The following is a 22,960-nucleotide window of genomic DNA, read 5'->3' on the forward strand; positions in this document are numbered from 1 at the left end:
AAACGCGTTCGAGTTGGGGACCCGGGCTGGGAAATTGGGTCACGTGCTGCTCCCCCCCGTCGTCGATGAAAGCCATTGTACGCGTTAAACCGTGTACGTGGGCCGCGTCGATTCGCGATTGTTGCGAATTCTTGATCCAGATTATCGGCCGTCGACCAATATCGCGTTCCGTGCGCCGCATGCTAACACTTGAACCATGGCGCAGGCCTGCACAGTCGATCGGAAGGGGGCGATGGTGAACGGTGAAACGTTTCGACGCTAATGAGACTGCCACTTCCGGCTAAGACGACGCGTCGTCGATGGAATCGATGTTACAGACGACTCTTTATTAGAGTAATTAACCTACGAATTGATTTCATTGAAATTAGAACACCATCCTTGAGTAATTTTGTGTCGAGTCTGCGCAACGTGTCTAATACTTGCATCCTTTAAACTGTGGATGCTAAGACGACGCGTTGTCGATCGAATCGATGTTACAGACGACTCTTTATTAGAATAATTAACCTACGAATTGATTTCATTGAAATTAGAACACCATCCTTGTGTAATTTCACGTCGACTGTGCGCAACGTGTCTAATTCTTGCATCCTTTAAACTGTGGATGCTGAGCAATTTTTGATTACGCTGACTCGTTCAAAGCTTGATTATGGACAAACTGTGCTGGCAATATTAGTATGAGTTATGATTGCGAACGCGTGAAAAAGTTAAAAGGGAACAAGCGTTGAATGAAATTCTAGCTGATGAAGATTGAAACGAGTCGTGTTTCTGTTTTATCCAGGTATAATGCAACAGGATAACGCCGAACAAGTGATCCTGGACCCGAAGTTAATCGCGAAACACTACCTCAGGACTTGGTTCTTTCTCGACCTCATTTCCTCCATACCACTAGACTACATTTTCCTCATATTTAATCAAGTAAGTGCATATTAATTATCCGCGGTACGTATCGCCCAGCCTTCATTCGTTAGTCTCCGCGTTGTGTTTCTGTTCCTCTGCGAACTCGATTTATGTAATTAATCTGTTTACACGAGCCACCGCTGCACACGTGGTACTTGAACGTGCAGCCCTTTCAGCTCCACGGATGCATAAATTCTATATGTTTCTTGGTACAACAAATTAATACGCAATCCTTTCCACGGCTACAACTTCCAATTAACTACCCCATTGTACGGTTGATAATAACGTTTGTATTAATAATACACGCGTAATTAACTTCTACCGCGTTATTCGAATATTTGACGCAGCGGCGAATCGATTTACAATCGAATTAGCAGTATGGAACGCACCTAAACTGATAACCATTACCCAAACCTGATCCAATTAAAAACGACGCGGCTGTGGCTGAATTTCCATGGTTCCTTTCATTCCTCGCCACTGTCGCGTTATTTTTGTGATTGTAGTGTGGGAAAATTGTAGCGAAAACCACGTAGGAGGAATGAAATATTATAGAATCCACATTTTCATATTTATATGATCGGCTAAATTTTCAGTTTCAGGACTTTAGCGAGTCCTTCCAGATCCTGCATGCTGGCCGTGCTCTCAGGATCCTCAGGCTTGCGAAACTGTTGTCGCTCGTTAGGTTACTACGGTTGTCAAGACTGGTGCGGTATGTCTCGCAATGGGAAGAGGTCTATGTGAGTGTTTACCACTGTTTCTTAATAACAAAGCACCATTCCATTTTGGTATCTACTTTTATACATATGAATATAGTATATATACATATATATATATATACATATACAACAATTGTATATGTATATATAACCCACCCCATATAATACCCACAGCTCGTGTGATCCTTGTACAAAAATGAAAGAAACCAAGCGTCTCGTCGTCGTTTTTTTGTCAGTTTCAAAAAGTGACAGATACTTGTCTATCTCTCTCTCTCTCTCTCCACGTATATTATATATATATTATTATTATAGATATATATTTTGTTACACCGTTAAAGCCTCTTCAATGGCTGTGCTGTCTGTCTGTACAGCTTTGCGTCGCCGTTTAACCGCAGTGTTTCTATTTTTCTCGACGACGACGATCCGGGCCCTGGCTGGTCCCACGTGATTAACCGTTCTCTCTCTCTCTCCACACGCGTTTACTTCGAACGTACCACGGTCAGTTTTTCGAACTGTCCGCATTACAGAGCATCGCTGCCCACGCGTTTACCGCACGGGAATATATATACATAAATATACATATAATATATAATAAAATAAACATAGAGCGTGTGTTCACCATGGGATGCTAAAAAAGAGAGAAACTGGAGTCCAAAAAAAAAAAAAAATAACATACGATGAGATAAAATAAAGAGGAGCCCGATGCAAGTCCCACCAAACGCGTTGTCTGTCACAAGGCAACCGGACGATGTCGATACGTGCACGCATACGTACACGTATGTGTGTGCAGGTATTCTAATCGGTAGAGAACAGACGAAAAAAAAAAAAAAAGTTAAAAAAGAAAAGAGAGACAAGAAACGGAACATGGTGTGCGACCGATATCCAGTCGTGCGAGAGGAACTCTCACGCCAGTGGTGGATCCCCAATTTGCTTTTCACACGGATAGTCCCACGAGCTTCTCTCTTTGTCAGTCGGTCTCCACGTCTCGGTCAAGGTCAGCTGTCTCCCGTTCGCAGCGAAGCCAGAAACGAGCTCGACCAGTTCGTGCCTCGCCCCGTGTGTTCCTTCACGATTAGAGCTTTGATTGGGACCGGTGTCCAGCCTCTACGGTGTCTGTGCTTTTCGTTAGGCGACAAAGAGAGCCGACACAGAGGGACCCTGCGCCTCTCTCTCCCTCGCCACCAGTGGCGAGGCCACCACTGTGGGATATCCCTTGGAGGGCGGACTTGCCGCGTTATACACACGTACACACGCACACACCAACACGTTTAAATACACAGGTGTATATACATAAGTGTCCTGCTTTTACGTCTGCTCGATATGCATCAAGGGCTCCATACACGTTGAGACTTGCATCGCGACAGATGAGACGCGAGACACGTATCGAGACTGGTATCAATGTGTATGTAATTGTTTCAGTATTGGTATTGGTTCTTTTATACCTTCAGATGATATCTACAGTGCTCCAAACAGGTTTCTTTTAATGTTTATTTTGTAGGTTTTCTTACATATTCATTGGAGTCTCACTGATAGTACGTCGAGACTGATATTGATACTGAAAGAGTTGTGTGTATGCTGGAATTGGTCTTGATAGCGTTTCACGTCTCAAATCCTGACTGTTCCAATTTTTCTGCAACGAAAATTTCCAAATTCCATCAACCCATACGTCTGTCTCTCTATTTCTCTCTCTCTCTCTCTCTCTCTCTTTCTATCTCTCTGTCTCTCTATCTTTCTTCAACGCTGTTACTACTCGCGCATCGACCCGTTTCCCTGCTCGTGGCGATGGGTGTTTTCTATCAATTCCTTGAAGTTTCGTCAGTGTTTACCAGCTCGGATAATTTTGGGGAGGAATTCAGAAGTTTTATGATTAAATCGAGAGGGCGAGTGAAACTGGACAGATGAGAGATTGTGGCTCGCTTTGAGGAAGTTCGAAGCGTTGAAGGGTTCCAAGGTATGGAGATTGGAAGACTTGCGAACTGATGTTGATACTCGCGAAGTGGCTGCTAGGAATTTTCTCTCAAAATATTGAGTTATGGAATTTTAGATTTTGATACGCTGCGCGTGTAGCAGTAAAACGTTATCAGACATTAGCAAGTTGACAAAATATTAATTGATCTTGAATGAAACTGAAGTTGCAACAAAATGTTACCAAATGAATGTAATTCGCATTGTAAGGAGTTAAAGTATCTGTTATTAATAATACTTATCGCAAAAACTATCCATCTCGAATAATAAAGCAACTCCACCAAGAAAAGTCAACACTTGTACCAATCTGAACGCGATATAATTGCTTTTCACGGAAGCACGGAAACTTTTTTTGTCAATCGACACGATATAATTGCTTTTCATAGAAGCTCGGAAACTTTCAGGACTTCCGCTAAGACAATTAATTTAACCTAGATCTTTGAGAGTTTTCGCTAAGGGATTTCCAAGGGAGCTTCCAATCTCGAGGTGGACAAGGCAAAAGGACGACGTTCCTTCAATTATTTCCATAGAGTCGCAATAATTGAAAACCCATCGCCACTCGCTCGATCGTTGCAACTATCCGATCGATCCTCCTTCTGTTTCTTTCTCACTTATTTTCTTTGGTTTCGACCATTTGCGAACACGTAACTTCCCTAAAGATGGATTTACAACACTGATCCTGCGTATTGGATAAGGAACTTCCACTTTCTAACTTGAACTTCGAACAATTAGGTACTTTATGTGGCTTACTATGAGATTTTCGATGATCTTGAAAGATTATCCTGCATATAAAGATCAATGATCCCACATACGTAATGCATCAGACATCAGCAACTTGCATCCTCTTAATTTACACTGAAAAAAGTAGCAAAGTACCATTTTAAAGGTTTCAAGTTGCTCGAACTCCGTGAATATTACATATGTGGCGTCCCATCTTAATGCAAGTGATGATACAAAGTCCAAAATCGAAGAAGCAAAGAAAAGAGACGCGCGAGAGCTGATATGGGATCAGGTCGTGAATCTCGAGCGTGTATCGTTGGTATTTACGGTTCCTTGAATGTCATCGATCGATAGGCGTCCTCGCGATGGTTCCACGGCCAATCGTTTCTCGTTAGCGATAGGTAAGTAGCTTCTCCTCGAGCGGACATCCTCCTGGCTCGATCTGCCGCGGTCCAAGCGTGTATGTGTGTGTCTCGAGCGCTCACGTCGCGTTCGAATCGGATGGATCGCGAGGAAGGGTCCTCCAGTTTGATTCTGAGGTCTTCCGTTCTCTGTCATCGATGTCTCCACGAGTCACGATCGTCGATCTTGTCGTGACGAGAGCTTGCACCGATATTCTCGTAGTTCCATACATGTAAATACAGTTATTGAAGAATTCGTTCGCACTCAACCACCAATTAACACATTACGTACAAGTCCCAGCCCTGTTGCAGTCATCACACTGAAATCTAGTCGACGAACCCAAGAGACAGAACACATGTCACCAAGACCAACAATGGTACCTTATCTCGCACACTGATTTAGAGTACTTTTGTCCATGCACCGAGTAGACAAGGCAAAACTATGCAATGTTTCGTACGTAATGGGCTGAAATAACGGGGTGAATGAAGGTGGATGCATACGTGGAGTAAATGAATGAGAAGGTGTTAAGGATATATCGAAGGACCTAGCCAATGTTCAGCGCGAACGTCACACGTTTCACTACTTTCTTTTTTTTTTATCCTCTTTTTCTTTATTATCAGAGAACACGGCTGTTCACGTATGATTTTTACGAGTCCTTTCTCTCAGTGCCAGTTTGTGTCCTGCATATTAGCGTGAGCCGTGGCGCAGCGAACAGACCAACGAATCAATCAGGCCTTCGAGAGAACGTCGAGAGAGCCACCCTCTTTTCGCGTGCCACCGCGTGATTTACACTCTGAATGTAATTTCCGCTTGCGTTTTGAGAACGTCTTGTTGCCTCCCTCTGCTTTTCTTTTCTTTCCCCTCTTTTCCGTTCTGTTCGACGAACCAGACTCGCCAGGGGCGAGCTCACGTCGCTCGGTCCAATCACCGATCCAATCATCATCAGCCTCAGACGACGCTAATCGTTTTAGTTCGCAGAGAATTTTTCTGTCAGGAGGATCGTGTCGCGGTCAAATCTTCTTTCTGTGATTTCGATATTAAGGAGTTTCTTATGCTCTTAATTTTACTATTGCATAATTTTATAATCGCGCAGAATGCTTGATATAAATATTAGACGATGTTGTATCAACGAATTTTTACTATAAGATATTTTATACACTGTACAATTAAAATTCTTTTCTTTTGAGAAACATGAAAGTACATAATTCTTTTTTTAATATTTGTAGTTGATTGTTTTTTTAATGATTGAAGGAAAAATTAAAATTATATGAAACGTTTAATATCGTACGAGATACGGCTTTGAAAAGGTATCTGAGAATAGTCTAGCGATCATCCGTTAAGAAATTTGATGAAGGATCAAGTTAGGATCAGTTTCCGAGGTAAAAGATCGAAGGAAGAAGCGACCAGTAATTTCCTTAATTAACATCCTTCCTACTGTTACCGTATTAAAGTCGGATCGCCTTCAGCTGTCTCAGCTGAAATCGATTCGCGACGTCGCTTTAACGAGCACCGTTATTAGAATCGCAAGAAATTGCTGACTATGATTATCACTGAACCTTCGATAATCAGTCTTTCGACATTCACCAGAATACATTTGTAATTAAAAAAGATCATCATTCGTATCGTTTAATTACCTGGACACCTGTAGAAGACCCCAACGTTTCTAATTAAACGATCACCTTCTTCGCATCAGTCGTACACACAAATATTTCTCAATTACCAACGAGAGAATTGAAAAATATTTCCACAAATGTCCACGATCGTTATTCCTCATAGAACAGTCCAGCTTTCCTGGAACAGTGTTCGAAAACGTTGGCACACTTTCGTTCCCGTCGACGTCCCAAAAAGGCAAGCGTTCTACGAAAACGTCCAACTGCCTCGACACGTGTCGTTTCACCGGAAACCGTGCGATTCTGCGGAGTCAGCTCCGCAGAGAACGTTTCAGGGAAACGACTCGCGAGATCGCTTCCATGAAGGGTTCCGTGTATCTTTGTCCGTGGTAGCTCCGGTGGATTAGCTAAAAACGGCATGTCTAATGATACACGACACACTTGGGCGTACTTAAAGCTGATTTACAACGACGGCCCAGTTCGATACCCCCCGGAGATTAACTCCAGATGTATACTTTAAGCTCTGATTCGGCAGAACTGGTCCAGCCACGACAGGTCCACTGCCATTCAGCCGTTGTTCGCCTGGCAACTCGATTTTAGGGTAAACTGACCACGAAAGTAGCTTTTCTTCATTGCCTAACAATTGGATTTGAATTCACTAAATTTGTTTAATGTTTGTTTTAGGTATTTGTGTATATCGTAAAATTTATGTAAACGTAATTTTGTCGAGTAAGGTTGTTAATAGAAGTACGACCGATTTTTTAATAGTGACAATTAGGATTCAGTGTAATCTGAAATTATCAGTATTAAAAACTGTAATCAGATCAATTGCTATCCGTATGCAAAATTGCAAATCGAGTATTCAATATTACAGAGCTTCGTCAAGGCTGGACCACAAGATGAAATTATTACCACCCTACCGTTATTAAAATCCACATGAATTTTGTATCTCAATCACGAATTGCAATTTCGAAGGTACTCAATTACTCTTAACTGTTTATTGACTTTACCAGCAACCCATTATAAAGTACGCCAGGGCCAATACGAACCTACATCACTAGCGCTAACCAAACGTCAGCCATTCCACTGACACTACAGTCAATGTACAGTAATTTCAAAACTCTGCAGTTACATTTAACCAAATCATCACACAACCAGTTATTCTATGTCCAAAATCAATCTCTCGATACCATCGTTCTCCTAGAAACAACCAATGCAGCAATGCCCAATCTTACAAGAAACTCGAATCACAAATCTACAACCACCAAACAATTCTCCTCGCACATAAGAACAGAATTATCCTCCAACTAATTCCCCAGACTGATTCCCCAATTTTGGACACAGAGTAACGCGTGTCAAGTCTTGAACGTGCCAGGACCAACTCAAGACACGCGCGAACAGGGGAACAAGTGTGCCTGCACGCTGAAAGCAAATAAACTCTTCCCGACACAAGATACAATTGAACAATGTTTAAAAATTAAAAAAAAAAAAAAAAACAACAACAAAATGAAGTAGTAGGCGTATTGCGAGAACACGTTTCCGAATGGGTTTGCAGATCCCCCTTTATCAACAGCCGGAGAGGCACTACGAGCGTCGGGCGACACCGCCCCAACCAGACCGAACCAGCAAGGTGTGCCTGCCTAGTAACCCCGAAACCAAGGCCAAATGTCCTTTCTTGATTCAAGCGTTCGTTAACTTAAAACTTAATGTTTCTTCGTATAAACATAAATATATACATACACACACGCGTATATATATATACATACATAAACGTTAGACGATTACCATCGTGTGGCTATATCTATTCATATATGTATATATATACATGTGTGCGGTATTTATTTATTTTTTTTTTTTTTTTTTGGTTACGGTTCTGAATTATCGTTACGATGTTTATTATGACAGATGTTTTTTCGATTGATTATCGTTGTTCGTTTGGTTTGGAAGTTTTCCTATTTATACATACATATATATATATATATCTAGAGAGAACGTGCATAGTCTTGCCGTGTGACCATTATTTTCTTTGTTCTGTTCAGTCTTCAGTATCGGAGGAACTATACTTTTTGGTACACACTCGACACACGCATCGCACACTCGAACTCCACGCACACGTACACGTACAGAGTTCTAGAAGAGTGTCCGGAAGAAAGCAACGCCGATCAAGAGCTTTCTTACCGCAGCGCGGTTCTACCGTGGCCGATTGTTTCCGACTTTTTTCTCTGTATATTGGGTTCCGTTTGTTTTTCTACGCGTGTCTGTCTCTTCGTTTAATTTTATTCCAAGTTTTTTTTCCGTTTTCCAAGCTCTTTCGTTTCGTTCCTTAGATATAAATGTTGTTGCACGATCGCATAGAGGTGTGAGACGAATGAATTACTTAGAGGTTAGAAGACCGTTCCGTTCTTGTACGTTTCTGTTCTGTGTGTATTGCATCGTGACAGATTTCTTGACTTGCTGCCCGATGTTTCGTAAATAGTATACCAAGTTGTCGTTCTCGATTGTCGTAGAAAGCGGAGGGGACTTTCAGAGTTCGGGGGATCAACCTTGGACGTTGACCAGGTCTCCGTTGGCAAGGATTTCTGTGGAACAAGCTCTTGATCCGGCTAGCCAATTAGTCCCATAGTGTCGACGATTACCAAGTGTCACATGGATCGCATGAAACACTGTTTACAACCAGATTAACCCTTTCAGATCCAAGTATCTTCCATTTTCTCATTTCCAACATGATCTTAACAACCACTGATATGCAATGAAAAAACTGTAGATCAACTATTGGGTCGCAACGAAGTACGTTTTTAATCAGTGCACCTTGTGAGTCGCATATAGAGATCCAATTGACCAACTCCAGCTAAGTTAACCGTATGGTCTCTGCGAAGTTAGACCCAAGAAACTTGATCACTTGCTCTAATAAGTACTTACTGTACTTAAGAAATTTGTAGAGGTCTACAGGAGTTGGTTAGTTCGGCTCCCAAGTGGTTCGTAATCGTGAAAGGGTTAACAAGTTCGACATCCATGACACGTTGAAGAAAATGGAGGACAATTAGAATGTCGAAACAAAAAGTACATCCATGTTACACTGCCTAGCTCGATCCTTGTGAAAGTTCTTGGGAACGATTTGGTATCACATATGCTGTCATGTACTTTTTCTGTCGAGTCTTCTTGGAAAGATCCGTTCACAGCTGTTAGGTACTAACAAGCGTTCAGTTTTAACGTGTAGTCAGTGTCGAGTCGTGTCGAATCCTGGGGGCTCTTGAGCGAACTTCATTCTCGACCATCGCCGCGTCTCTGTGTCCCCAGAAGCTGTGTAACTTTCGAGACTCGTCGACCACATCACACGAACCGTGCATCGATGTGAACCGTGTGGCTCGATGGCTGGCCAATCAGCGTTCGTCTCGCGCGAACGCGAGCTTTGCATACGCGAGAAAGAAAGAGAGAAAGAGTGGAGAACAAGAGAAAATGAGGGGACGCGTGCGTGTAATTGTTTGACTTTCGACACGAAATCCATGGCGCACCGTGACGTCGACAATGATGGTACAATTCGGAACGAAGGAACGCAGCTGACGCGAAGGTGATCAAGAATCAAGAATCCTCTGAAATTCCTAGAGAAAAGGGACGTTTTCTCGTTCCGCGATGAACGAGTTACGTGCATGAAAATTGGAGGGAAAAAAGAAGGGGAGATAGAAAGATTTGGAACAAAAGGACTTAGGACAATGGCGGAAAGATTTCCGAGGTATTCGACACGACGCGCCATCCACATGGCTGCTCTACAGACGAGAAAGTTGGTTGGACTGGCCGTAGGTCTGCCTGTGAGTGTTAGGTGTATATTAACCCTATTTGCCCGACATTTTTTGGCGATGTGCCCGTGTTCAGTGTGTGCGCGTGTGCTCCCCAGTTTTCTTTCTTTTCTCTTCCCATATTTTAGCCCTATGTTTCTCTCTGTACAAAACCCATCGACTGTTACCCACTTTGGTACCAAGCAGACGAATTTTTCTGTAATCCATTTGCGTCCCAATACCCCTGTTTGCGTTTTGCTTGCTGTTCTGTGTCGTTTAGATGCCCTTTTGGTTCACCTCGGTGTTCCTCGTCGTCCATTTTCGTTTTTCTTCCTCTTTGATACCCGATCTCGTCCCCAGCGTGTGTCATTTTTTTCTGTTCTCTTAGTTCGAGAGATGACAACGATAGACAGACGTGTCGTCGGTCAGTTTGTCCGTCATAGAAATTCGTAGACATTTCCGTTGATTTGTTCGATCCTTAGATCTGGTAGTTTCTCCTCGACGAAGCAGCATGCGGTTCGACGATCGATACTCTCGGCTGTTGTCTGTTGCGAGCAGTTGCATCCCAAAGCCCGACAGTTGCTCCAGTTAATTACATCCCTGTTGTTTAATTTTCTGTTTTCTCGCTTGACCCCGTGTATTATATTTATATACGACGTGTGTCGAAAAGCCTGTGCGTTCGTTTTGTTTCGTGGTTGCTCCCTTCGTTTTTTGCCAACTTTTGTTGTCTGTTCGTGAGAATGCAGTAAGTAGATGGCAGATGGACCGTGTCGTTTTTTACCAGCCGGGTAAAGACTAGTGTAGTGTGATTTCTCGTCGTTTGTTGCACGTGTGGAACTTCGTTCACGTCGCCGTGGCGAAAGACCAGGAGAAGCGCGACTTTGCTCGAAGAGCCTCGCTCCAACGATTGACAACTTGGCGAGTTTCTCGAGACGGCGAAGCGACGCGAGTACCTTGTTTCGCCCAATGTTTGAGAACGGGGGACGTTGCTCCAAATACCTCTTTTTCGTGGAAATCTCCGCAGGATGCGGTCGTACTGATCGTATAAGTGCGCGAATTTTTTTTATTCTCGATGTCCCTCTTATTTTGCTCTGTAGCTCGATCGTTGAGCGTGCATTTATACCATCGATACCGCGGATCTCTCGTAACATCTCCTCGGTTCTCCTCGATTTTCTGTTGATCGCACCGAACATTTTTACACGCTCGCGAACAATGTAACGCAACGCTCGTTTTTTTCAGCCATTCGAAGCGCCGCCTCGGAAACCCTGACCGAAATAGATCGTACAATTAAAGAACGATTAATCATAGCTGTCGCGGAGAAATGATAAATTGCAGGGGATTCGTGCGAGCCGCCCTTCGCGTGTTGATTTTCGTTCAGTTCAGATGTACTCTGCGAGAGAACAGAGAGACCCGTTGCCTTCTGCAATTTCTGCACCCCCCTATTGGCTGATTTAAATTCGTACAAAGGGGCAGAGGCCAACGGAAAATGGGGGAAATGCCGACCAGTCGTTTCTTTAATTTACACCACGCACTCTTTGGGCAATTCTTTGAACAAAAGGGTCTGAAAGGTCAAACTCATCCTCTCAGTCGTTTAGGGGGTGAAGTGATCCTAATTTTGACGCAGTAGACAAAAGTGATTTGAAAAAATGTACAATACCAAAATGGAGTTATTAAATAACAAAATAGAATTTAATTTTGTCGCTGATTTTTATCCTGTTATGCGTCGTTTCGGCCAGTGTTATTAATAAGAGCGAAGAAACGAGACCAGATTTCGACAGACCCCGATCAATCATCCAGTCGTAATCGTTTTTCAGTTCGTTCTTAATTTAAGCGTATTCTGTGGCGGTTCTTTCGTTCTATCATTTCTTATGCCATCCTTCTGCGTCCTGATCGACATTCTACATACGGGACATCAATCAGCCACGAAAGTTTGGTACATAACACGTGAAACGAAGGTACAAAGAAAGCTTGAACTGTGCTTGTACAACAAATCCTGAACAGAGTGTTATTAATTATGAAACAACATTTTTTTTTTTCTTTCAATCCCTACACTAACGACAATCTCTGTGTGCACAAAAGCTTGACGATAACACGTCGAGCTTGATCGAATAACTTTCTAAGGACGTGCATAGGAGAAGTGCAGAAATTTATGAGAGAGAAAATGAACTCGAACAGACATTAATCGCAACGATTTTTTTATGATCCTTCTACCTTTTACTTATTATCCTTTCGTCCGCCCTAACAGGAAATAACAGTAAGAATACACTTTTTTATTTTCTCAAGCAGAACTATTCACCAAACATTTTGCCACTGGTCGAAACACTTTTGAACCTTGTCGATAACGCTAACCAGCGACTGATAACGAAGACGAGGCGAAAAATGTCGACCTACAATCGCAGATTTTCTTGCTTCGTCACGAGGGATGTTTCGCCTACGATTAAATTAATTCTTTCGACTGTTCAGCGTCGCTATTAACCCGCTAGAAAAAAATCAAGAGAATAAAAAAAAAAAAAAATGATAACGATAATACATGATATATCGATCTCTCGAGCCTTTTATTATGAGCTTTGACAAGAAACTGCGGCTTCACGCTTGGCGCGACTGCTGCAACGAAAGCTTTGATACTTAACGAATGGCTTCTTGATTCTTACTTCTCTTTAACTCACGAACTCATCAATTCTATCTTCTTATTGCCATTACATATTTATTCACACTCATTACTACTACCATCATTATTATTAATATTATTATTATTACTATTATTACTATTATTATTGTTATTATTACTATTACTATTATTATCATTTTTCTTTGATTATTATTACCGTTATTAATATTATTATTATTATGTACTGTTTACGGTCAATCTGCGCAACATTCGTTCTCCACACCGTTTTTTGATCCACACTTTTGCGCCAACCCATCATCTGCGCGTCTCGCACTCCAGATCGGCGTAACGATCGTAAGGAAAAAAAAAACAGAAAAAAGTAAAAGAGAGAAGAAATCGGTATACGAAGAAGAGAACACGTATTAACAAAAAAAAAAAAAAACGAACGAACGAAACACGAAACACCCATATTTTAAATACAACACGATTTCTTATTTATTTTTCTTTTTTTTTTTTAATTCTATTCAACCGACGACCACGCGACCACACGAACCAGCGTTCGAGAAGAGGATGGATCGTTGAGAGTGGTACCCTCGCGTGTCCCGCGATCGATCGATCGATCCTTGTCGACGAATGAACGAGTACACGCATATACGTACACGCAAATCTATAACGACCAGCCAAAAAGAACCGTTAAGCGTGGCCTCGTGTAGACTTTGTAGCTGCTGTAAAAAGCTTGGAGAAAGTGAGAGACTGCGGTCGTTAATCGGCATCCATCACGATCCGCGCAAGGCACGCGTACGACCGATGTCGCAGTCGAAACAAGCGAAAACGGCGCAACGGACGTCTTTTTAGGAGCACATCGTCGTTCCATCGTGAAAGGCACGTCTGCGTTTCACGACGAACCGTTCTTTCCACGTCGCATATGGGATCTGTTTCCGTGCCGAACGAGAGAACGAAAATAGAGAACGAAAATAGAAAAGGAAAAGATTAAGAAATGGAATGATAAGAACTAAAGGAAAGAGTAAAGGAAATTTGAAAAAAAAAAGTAAAGGAAGGAACAAAAGGAACTTGAACTCCTGTGACCTGAACCGATCTTGCTCCTTCTGTTTTCTGCTCCCTCTCTTTCTCTCTCTCTTTCTCTTTCTCTCTCTTTCTCTATCTCTGTCACACTTGAATATTTATATATATATATCTGTCTCTACTTCTGTCTACTTTTAAACAATTTGTACAGCAACAACGAGAACGTATACGACGATTATGAAAAAGAAAAAGAGAAATTGACCAGTTCTTTCGTTCTCCGCTACCATTTCGACGACGTTTCTTTACTTCCTTTTTCTCTATCTTCTTACGTTCTTCCGTTTATCAATCTGTCTCTCTATCTCTATCTCTTTCTGTATATTTCTCTCTTTCTCTTTTTTCACACACTTTCCCCCTCACTATCTCTCTCTCTCACTCTCTCTCTCTCTCTTTCTCTCTCTTTCTCTCTATCTTTCGAAACTCTACTCTTTATTACGAATCTCTTGATAACCTTTTGGCCCTTTTCTTACTACGTCTTGCTATGTCCCGCTTTCTTTTGTTTCTAGATATTGCAGAACCTACAAAAAAAACGCACTGAGCGGAGGGGGCGCCTAAGTTCTGACAATATGAGTAAAAAGAAGTCCGGTTTCAGCAAAAGCGACCTTATTTTTAAGGTAACCCGCCCTTAACGAAAAACGCGCGAGCTCGCGTCCGCTCGGGGTTCGCGAGTCGTCGTCGAACCCGCCTCGAGACCACCTTCGGTCCCGTTTTCATGAGACTCGAGCGAACCACGCCGACTCTGCCCGCCCTGTCTCGTTCTCCCCGATCGAAGCGACGAAAAGAGAGCAAAAAAAAAAAAAAAAAACGCAACGAATCACCGTGCACAAACACGGTGACGTCGAACCGTCGCACGGAATCGAAAATCGCATCGCACTTCGCGAACCCGCCTCGTTCTCGCGCCGTGTGTTCAATCGACGATAAATCGATCCCTATCGTAAAGCCAGTCAAAGCCGTGAAAACGAACCGGTACGACTCGCTGGAAGTCGGCTGCGCGCGGTGAATCGAACGAAGGAAGAGAGCACGAACAGTGAGAAAAAGGAGAGTCAGCCGTGTGTCGTTCGATCGATGTCTCGTGGAACAGGAAGAGCGATCACGAGGAGGCTGGACGCAGGAGCTGTACGCTGATTGGCTCGTTGGTTTATTACAAACATTCGCTTCTACTTTTCCGCCGCATTATACATTACATATTACCCGCAGCAATAGGCTATGCTTCTTATACATTCACCATCGGCACCCGCCTAGCGATGAGAAAGTACCAAAGTGTATTTTATCGTATCTATATATATATATTATACATGCACACATAGATATTATGTGTGATGTTACTATATATATATATATATGAATATATACCTTTTAGAGAAACTTCACCGACCAAGTCCAAATCGTGATTAAATATATTCATATACGTTTTTTAAATGATGAATAATGGAGAAAATTGTAGAAAAAGACTCATTGCTCTCGAGAAAGCCGGAGCTGATTCTCTCTGACTCGTTCTCGAGACGATCCGTCATCTCGTTGTCGAAGTTAGCGAGCTACTCGTCCCCGTGCGTGAAAAAAAAAAAGAAAAATAAAAAGAGACTTGAAAATGTTCCAACTGTATCGCGACGAAGCAAACGACTTCACGTAGAGATGCAATCGACTATTCGTGGATCCTTCCTCTCTATTTCTCTCTTTCTCTTTCTCTGTTTACTTATCTGTCTCTCTGTCTCTTTCAATCTTCCTCTTTCTACTCTTCTCTGTCTGTCACGATCTCTGCTAACCGATTGATCCGAACCGATTTGTCACCATCCACGTCTCAGTCCCCGTTCCCACGATATTCACAACGTGACTAGTCTTCTGTTCCTATCTGGGACCTGCTATCTGTCTCTCTTTCTGTCTTCTAACGCTCCATCTGAGATTACCCTCGACCTACCGTCTCATGGTGTCCCAGACGACTTTCTCAACACCGCCAAATTGTCCGTGTACGAGTTTTCCCCGTCTAGTTCCATGGTACGGTTTGATCCGACGGGCCAGAAGAACAGACGGCCCCGCTCTCTATACCATATGCCCACTGTCCACGCACTGTCTCTTTTGACACGCTTTTTTGATCGCTAGACGGTGTGCACGATCCTTTGGAAACGAGCGCACGTTGATTGGGCGTCCCTTCTCTGTCGCTTTGTTGCAAAATCGCACACTGTGCCCGCTGTTAGCGATGGGCGGTCGACTCACTCTGCTCCGGGTTCACGCGAGTACTCTCCGTGACCGCGCGACGCCGCTCGAATTGCTTCGGATGCCTGGGGACGTTGGGGATTCGACAAAAAGTCTCTAGACGGGGTTCGAAAGAGATCCAAAGACGTTCTAGTAACGCGAAGCCTTGCAACTTTTTGGATATATCGTAGGTTCAGACGCGATTCAACTGCTGGATATACCGGGTGCTCGGTACTTGTGAAAGTTTAGGGGATGATTCTTCTATCCAAACCGAGACGAAAGTCAAGAATAAGAAAATTGCGTAGGAAGCTTTCTTTTCGAGAAAAATGACTTTTAAAATGTGTGCCACGTTGCTGCACGTTAACTTTTTTAATTTTCAAAGTCATTTCTCTCGAAAATGAAGCCTTCGATAAAACTTCTTTCTTCTCGATTTTTGTCTTATTTTGGACTGTAGAATCATCTCTTGAGTTCTCTACCAACGATCGCAAGACAGTCTGTACACGTTACTTTTCGTTTTGCAAGATTAGTCGAAAGTGAAACAGTAACTGGTTATTTTATGGCCTGATACATTTGAAAAGAACGTAGATAATAAAGAAAGTAGTAGTAGTAGCAGTAGAAGGTAGAAGGAGATATTCATCCTTTTCTATTTAGAGTAAGTCAATGTTGTACTGTATGTGTACCGAATTCTTGAGGTTAATACTGTCACAATAACTGGCCCTTTCTTTTCAGATATATCAAAAACAAGTGATTAACGGATAGGTAACGTTAAACCAACATTTTTCCGTAACTGTCCTACGATCAATAACAGAATTCACATACGTCTCGACGAATCCACCATACAAACGGAGACTAATTAACTATTCTTTCAGTATATCACGTTCTACCATGAACTAATCAATTTAATACTTTCTGTAAGTATCCTCGCACACTATGTTACTCTTCCCAAGGAAGAACTTCTTCTCATGCGTATACAGAACTCTATCCGATTCCAATTCGAATAAAACCACCCTGAGAACACGAACGCTTCCAGGGACGTTCCTCTATATATCTATGCATAAGGTATATGTGTGTGTATATATATAGATCGAGAATCTTCAGGGCGCTGTAAAAGCATTCCAAGCGATTCGAGACTCGCGTCACGCGCGTCTATAGTGATTCGAGGCGATTCGAAGCGTGTCGAGCCCATCGCTAGCTATCTTCATGAGAACCCACCGCCGGAGAGAACCACCTGCAACCACCTCGAACCATCCGCCCCATTTCTCCTACGCCCACCCCACCCGCCCGCCGTTGTACGAGGCGCAACGGTGTTCTTTTTCCCTAGATGAGAGTAACGAAAACGGAAATGAAACGAAGCAGAAAGGAAACGGAATAACAATTAGGGCGCATTGTATGAGGAGTAGAGGAGCTCGCTACTCCACCGCAGCCGCTCTGCTCTGCGACCTTTACCCCAAACATCTCTCTCGCTCCTACCAATCTCTCTCACCCACCACTCGGTAACCCCTTGAGCCTCTGTTGCTTCTTGGCGAAGAAAAATGCACCCCTTTGTGATACTGGCTGGCTATCTGTTGTGTGGCTGCAAGCAGGCAAGCAGAGAAACAGGAAAGACCATAGCGTTAAAAAAAAAAGCAGTTTGAAAAAAAAAAAGAGAAATGGAAAAAATGAAACGATAGCGAGAGGAAGAGGTGGCTTGCTTCTCGTTGCTTTAGAGCCTGGCTTTTTTCGCCGCTTAATAATTATTTGACTTGGCAGCTGGCGTTTCTTTTACGTTCTCTGTCTCTCGCTCTCTCTGTCTATCTTCCTCACTATCTGTCTCTCTTTCTCTCTCTTTCTAACTCTATCTTTCTCTTCCTCTCTGTCTCTCATTCTCTCTCTCTCTTTCTCTATCTCTCTCTATCATTTTTTCTGTTGTTTTTCGTTCTTTTTATCGTGCCTTCTTTTCCGTTCCGTGTCGCGTTTTGTCTGTACCGTCGACTTATCATTTATGTTCGTTTGTTTGATCGATTTATTGTGTTTGGTTTTGTTCGTTGTTGGTCCCCGTCTGTCCCTTCACGTGAACGTCGCACTGGAGAACGTTCAGCCCCCAATCGACGATCGGTCGTCTCCCTGATGACGACTGTCGGTGCCTCGTTTGACTTTTTTCTGTTTTTGATTCTCCTGTTTGTTCTCTTTCTGTTGTTCTGTCCTCCTTTTTTTTTTTGGTTTTTTACTTTCGTTGCCGTCTCTGTCCAGGTTTGTTCAGTTATCGTTTGCGTTTGTTCGTTTTTCTCTCCTTGTTAGTTTCTGTGTTCGTTAATTTCGTTGATTAGTAACGCTGTTGCCACACCTGTACGCGAGCCGCGCGCGCGCTCATTACCAAGCGTCGTCTCGCGCGCGCGCGCGGATCGCGTGCTTGTACAATATTACAAACGCCATCGTTACTTGTACTTGACCACTCATTGATCATCTAGCTGTATCATTTATTTACCCGCGAAAAGTTGTGTTACGACAACGCTTTCGTCTTTTTTAAATGGACTTGTGACTGTCTCTTGTAGAACAGAAGGTTGGATGTTCAGTTACTTCAATGTATATGTACATGTATATCGTTCCTTTGTTTGTGTCTCGTTATCTTTTTTCCTTTTTTTTTCTCTCTTCTTTTGTTTACTGAATGACTCGAACCATGCGTATGCATATCCACTGTGCGCGCGCTCCCATGCGTGAATAGTGTACGTATCCACGTGCATTAAAACAGGAGCGTATGTATAACAATCTCGCGTTGTGCAACGAAAACAAACAGTAACAAGGGGGAAAAAAAAGAAGGAAGGAAAAGCAAAATCTGGTCGTGGTATCGTTGTGTGCCGTTTGTATCCGTGTCTCCATGCCGCGTATAGCGCGCGCGTGTGCGTGTATGTGTACAGCATGACATATATATATATGATGTTCCTTTGATTCGTTTATTTTTTATTCTTGTTTTGTTCCGTTACAATGCCAGGTAATGTATTGACACTAGTTGTGGTCTAGCAGTAAGTTCTCATCGCCCTGTTTTCTACCCGTACTGTCCAGTAGGCGCAGAAACAATACACCGCGACTTATCAGCCATCATGGATACTGAATCATGATGTAGTGAGACGCGCCGTTTCCATTCTACAGCCGTTAATTAGCCGGATTCTGTGCGTTCTGCGTCGAGATCGAATGGCGATTCCAGGATTCCTACGGATCACATTGACGGCCCACGTGGTACCTGAAACGTGCTCCTCGACGCTCCTAACGGTGGACCAACAAAGATCGATGCCCCGGCATTCCTTTGATCGATCGAGCACGTTGCTGGATATCATCTCGTCGTCGACTTCGCCATTCGATTTCGAGATCGATGACACCGCGATTGCCCGATATTCGGATCCGCGGTCCCGATTTAACGGAGAACGTCCATGGGTCCTCTGTCGTAGACCTCGTCGTTGAGGCCTCTGCGCGCGTTGGCACACGCTATCTGTGGATATTACGTTCCTCTTCAAACTGAATCGATCTTGCTTTGTGATTCGGTTCACCTGCGATGCTGGGATCACAAGAAATCGCGCTATTGCGGTTTTGTTTTGCGAATCGATCGCTGTGCTCTCACCCTTGAACACTATATCGGGGTAGTTTGGATTGGAGCATTTTAACTTTGCAGTTTTGCCCAAAATGAGAGATATATGAGAGAGAGTGCGAGAGGAACGATGACCTCGAACAGTCTAAATCCAGTGACCTTCGTAACAGCGCTGCACCTTTTTCTATGAGCAATCGTCGATCATATGGAATAACACTTCCTACAGAATTCAGTCAATCTCGTAGTACTACGTTCGTTGCGTAATCTAAACTATTACATAATATAAGAATTCTTACTATTTTATAGTACTGTTCCTGAATAAAATATGAGATGAATCATAGTTTCTAACAGCTGACGATTATTTTTGTACCGCCTGTTATTATCGCGATTAAAAAAAAAACGCGAATAAAAACTACGCTGATTGATGATAAATTACGGATAATCGCATACCAGACTGGAATTCACGTTTAGTTTTTTTCTACACTCTTAAGTAGCCTGGAAACCAACTACGAAGAACCTGATTCTATTAATAAGTCCACCAGTGTGGAGCGTAGTGTATTATTCTGAATTCTTAAATCGACGCAGTACTATAATTAAACAACCGACTATAAGGAAAAGCGTAGCGCGAGGTACAAGGTAAAAGGCACTGATGATGACCACGTTCAAGGCCACGCGCGTGAAGTACTAGCATTCCACCCCCTAATTAATAATGAAGAAACGATTCGTACTACAATTTCACCCATTAAATCGTCCCACCAGCACTCTGATGTTATCAGCTACCACAGATAGCGTGTATCGATCCTCACGACAACGAGAAGGGATCGAGGAAGTTCCTGAAGGTGTTAAAATCGGAGCATCGATGAAAACTCTAATCTCGTGGATCGTTGGCCGAGTATCGGGCCATTGCTGGTCTAAATTGAAAAAGTTGTGCCGGATCGACCACGGATTACGCGGTCACAGATCGTTATCCGCGATCAGGCATACATTGGCGTGCGCGCGCGCGTTTTCAAAAGCGAAACACGCGCGCGCACGCTGCAGTACGTGTGCTGTACATACACACGATACGCACATCATCGAAACCCTGAAACAGATCCTTAGACTTTAGCCCCTGGATCGATCGAGGGCCGCGGAGAGCACTCTTGATGGGACTTTAGAGAGCCAGACTAATCGCTAATTGGGTTATCTTGTCCTTTTTTTCCCTTTTTTTTTCTTTCTTCGAATCATTTCACTGTTCCTCCTTTTTTTCGTTCATTTGATTTTAAACTGCTGGATTTCGGGGAAAGAGCGGGAAACCGTCGAAAAAGCGGCAGAAGCTTGCTCGTACGCTACGGAACTTCGTTTGTCTATTTGCTAATGAAATTCATGGCACTGCGTAGAGAGGTCTGTGGAGTGGTACTCGTTTGGTTCAATTAATTTATATTTTCTAGCTTCCCACGATGTCGTGTGACTTGAAATTTGCGTTGCTGTGTATGCATATATTTTTTGTTCCTTTTTTTTTTTTCTTAGTACCGCATTGTTTTCTCTGCGCTGGAGTAACGCATTTATGGTAATTATGCATCCGTTTCATTCGTTGGAATGAAAAATTGTAGGCAATCAGTGATTACTTTTCGAGCGAACAAAGAAATGTACAGTGACGATGAATTAACATTTTATATTAGTTTGTTTCAATGGAACCCTAAGGTATCAAGAGTTTTAAGTCCATTGTTCTTCTACTTTTAATTTAGTTAGGATGCTAGTATACGTTACTGTTTTATTTAAGGTGAACAGTTCGCAATTACCAATGTTTGACGAAAACTTAAAAAAATCCAGGACCTTAAGGAATGAATTAATCGTAGCAACGAAAACTAAGGTTTCCTCGTACAAACGAAGTTCTGCGGTACTTTCGAGAAACGGAAACGCCATCCGCAACGCCATTTTTATTCGCTGGCGCACGGCTCTCCTTAGAAAAATCGATGTCAGCCCGCCTGTTTACCGCACAAACAGCTCGTAAATAAAAAGAAACACGCGTCGATTCATTAATAATGCCGATCGAGCAGCCGTAAATAATTCTCGTGGTATTCTGCGCGCGGCACGCAATGAAAAACGCGGCCAGCATGGCTTCGTTCCTCGTTCTGAAATTCAAATCCAGCTCGTCGAAGTTCCGTCCCGATCGAGTTGCATGAATAATTCGATAAACGATACCCTCGCCGGGAAATTTCGACTTGGCGCGCGCGTTTCGAATGGAAAAACGATCGCGCGTTTCGCTCTCCGTTCTTCCTGTGTCCCTAATGAATCTTTAATCGATCTGGGGTGGAAACCTCTTTATGGCTGTACGCATAATTAGCAGCGTCGTGGTTCGACTCTCTTCTCGAAGGCGAAGGGACGAGACGCGCGAATGAGAATCGCGGCCAACCATCTCAGATTTCGTTTCAAGAGCAAATACTAGCCGAGGAATGTATCGAGGAGTTAATCGCCGGGGTTTATGTGGGATTCCCGTGTTCCACGGACATTTTTCAAATTTTTCAAATCGCTCTGGTCAAACACCAGCTGAGTCATGTCTCGTTGCGAGCGAGAGGCTATCCGTGGAATTTGAGAAAAATAATATGGCTGTGGTTTTGGAGAGCGTCGTCTAATCTTTTCCCCGGAAATTCCAGTTCAAATGTTATGTATTAAATTTCTACCATTTTAGTTTCCTTCGTGCGAATTACGCACGCACTGTTCATGATTATTCGAATACTTTGATTAATTAATATTTAAACAAAATTTTGACAAACTTCCTCATGTTCGTAAAATTGAACAAATCAAATTAAAACTGGGAATCGAACGAGAAGAGCGCTATAATTCCAATAATTGTGAACAGCTTTTCTCACCCCAACGGAATCCAATGTTATTCGTAAAATAGAGAAAATGTGACGAAATTGAAAAAATAAGCTCTCTACCCCTCAGAATGGTTTCTGCGTCCCCCAGCTTTTTCTCTTAGCGAGGACTCGGATTCCCATATCGTGCTTATGGCGCACTGTTCAGCCGAACAGTCTGCAGTTCACGTCTCGATCGATCGAGCACGAGTGATTTGTTCAGTGTCCAAACGAGCGACAGAACTTGCCCTGAACAGGTCCGGCCCATAAGCGGGTCTGAGAATCTTGGCCTGACCAGTGCAAATGACTGATACGTACATATATACATACATAAATATATATATATATTATATACAATTTTTCTGTTCCTTCTGTTAGAGCATTCGTAGAGTAATCATTATTATAAACGTTTTTTAGGTTACATTGACTTGTTCTTTTGTGTGCCACGTGATGCGTATTTTCTAATGTAGCATGCTTTTTGAACTGAAAACTGAAACCCGGAAGTATGAACAGCGAAGACTACTTAGGAAATAAAAGACACTGAGATCGTTCGAGTTCAGATCCGAAACTTCATCTTGCTCTTTCAATTGAAAAAGGAAAAAGAGA

At 42.9% G+C, this 22,960-nt stretch overlaps 1 protein-coding gene across 9 annotated transcripts in view; it reads left to right on the plus strand.

Annotated features, from left to right (window-relative positions):
• Positions 1-22,960, plus strand: part of Ih (hyperpolarization activated cyclic nucleotide gated potassium channel Ih) — a 150,299-nt gene that overhangs the window by 121,383 nt on the left and 5,956 nt on the right. For 3 of the 9 annotated variants that reach the window (XM_076905936.1, XM_076905941.1, XM_076905938.1), the window contains 3 exons: positions 779-915; positions 1,491-1,634; positions 14,278-14,385. In XM_076905936.1, coding sequence (XP_076762051.1) covers positions 779-915; positions 1,491-1,634; positions 14,278-14,385 — 389 coding nt within the window. Of the gene's footprint in view, positions 1-778; positions 916-1,490; positions 1,635-14,277; positions 14,386-16,690; positions 16,902-22,960 lie in introns of those variants that run through there. The other 6 variants (XM_076905937.1, XM_076905939.1, XM_076905942.1 and 3 more) reach the window with 4 other exon arrangements.

The sequence above is a fragment of the Xylocopa sonorina genome, chromosome 12 (genome assembly GCF_050948175.1).
Source record: "Xylocopa sonorina isolate GNS202 chromosome 12, iyXylSono1_principal, whole genome shotgun sequence".
Lineage (NCBI taxonomy): Eukaryota > Metazoa > Arthropoda > Insecta > Hymenoptera > Apidae > Xylocopa > Xylocopa sonorina.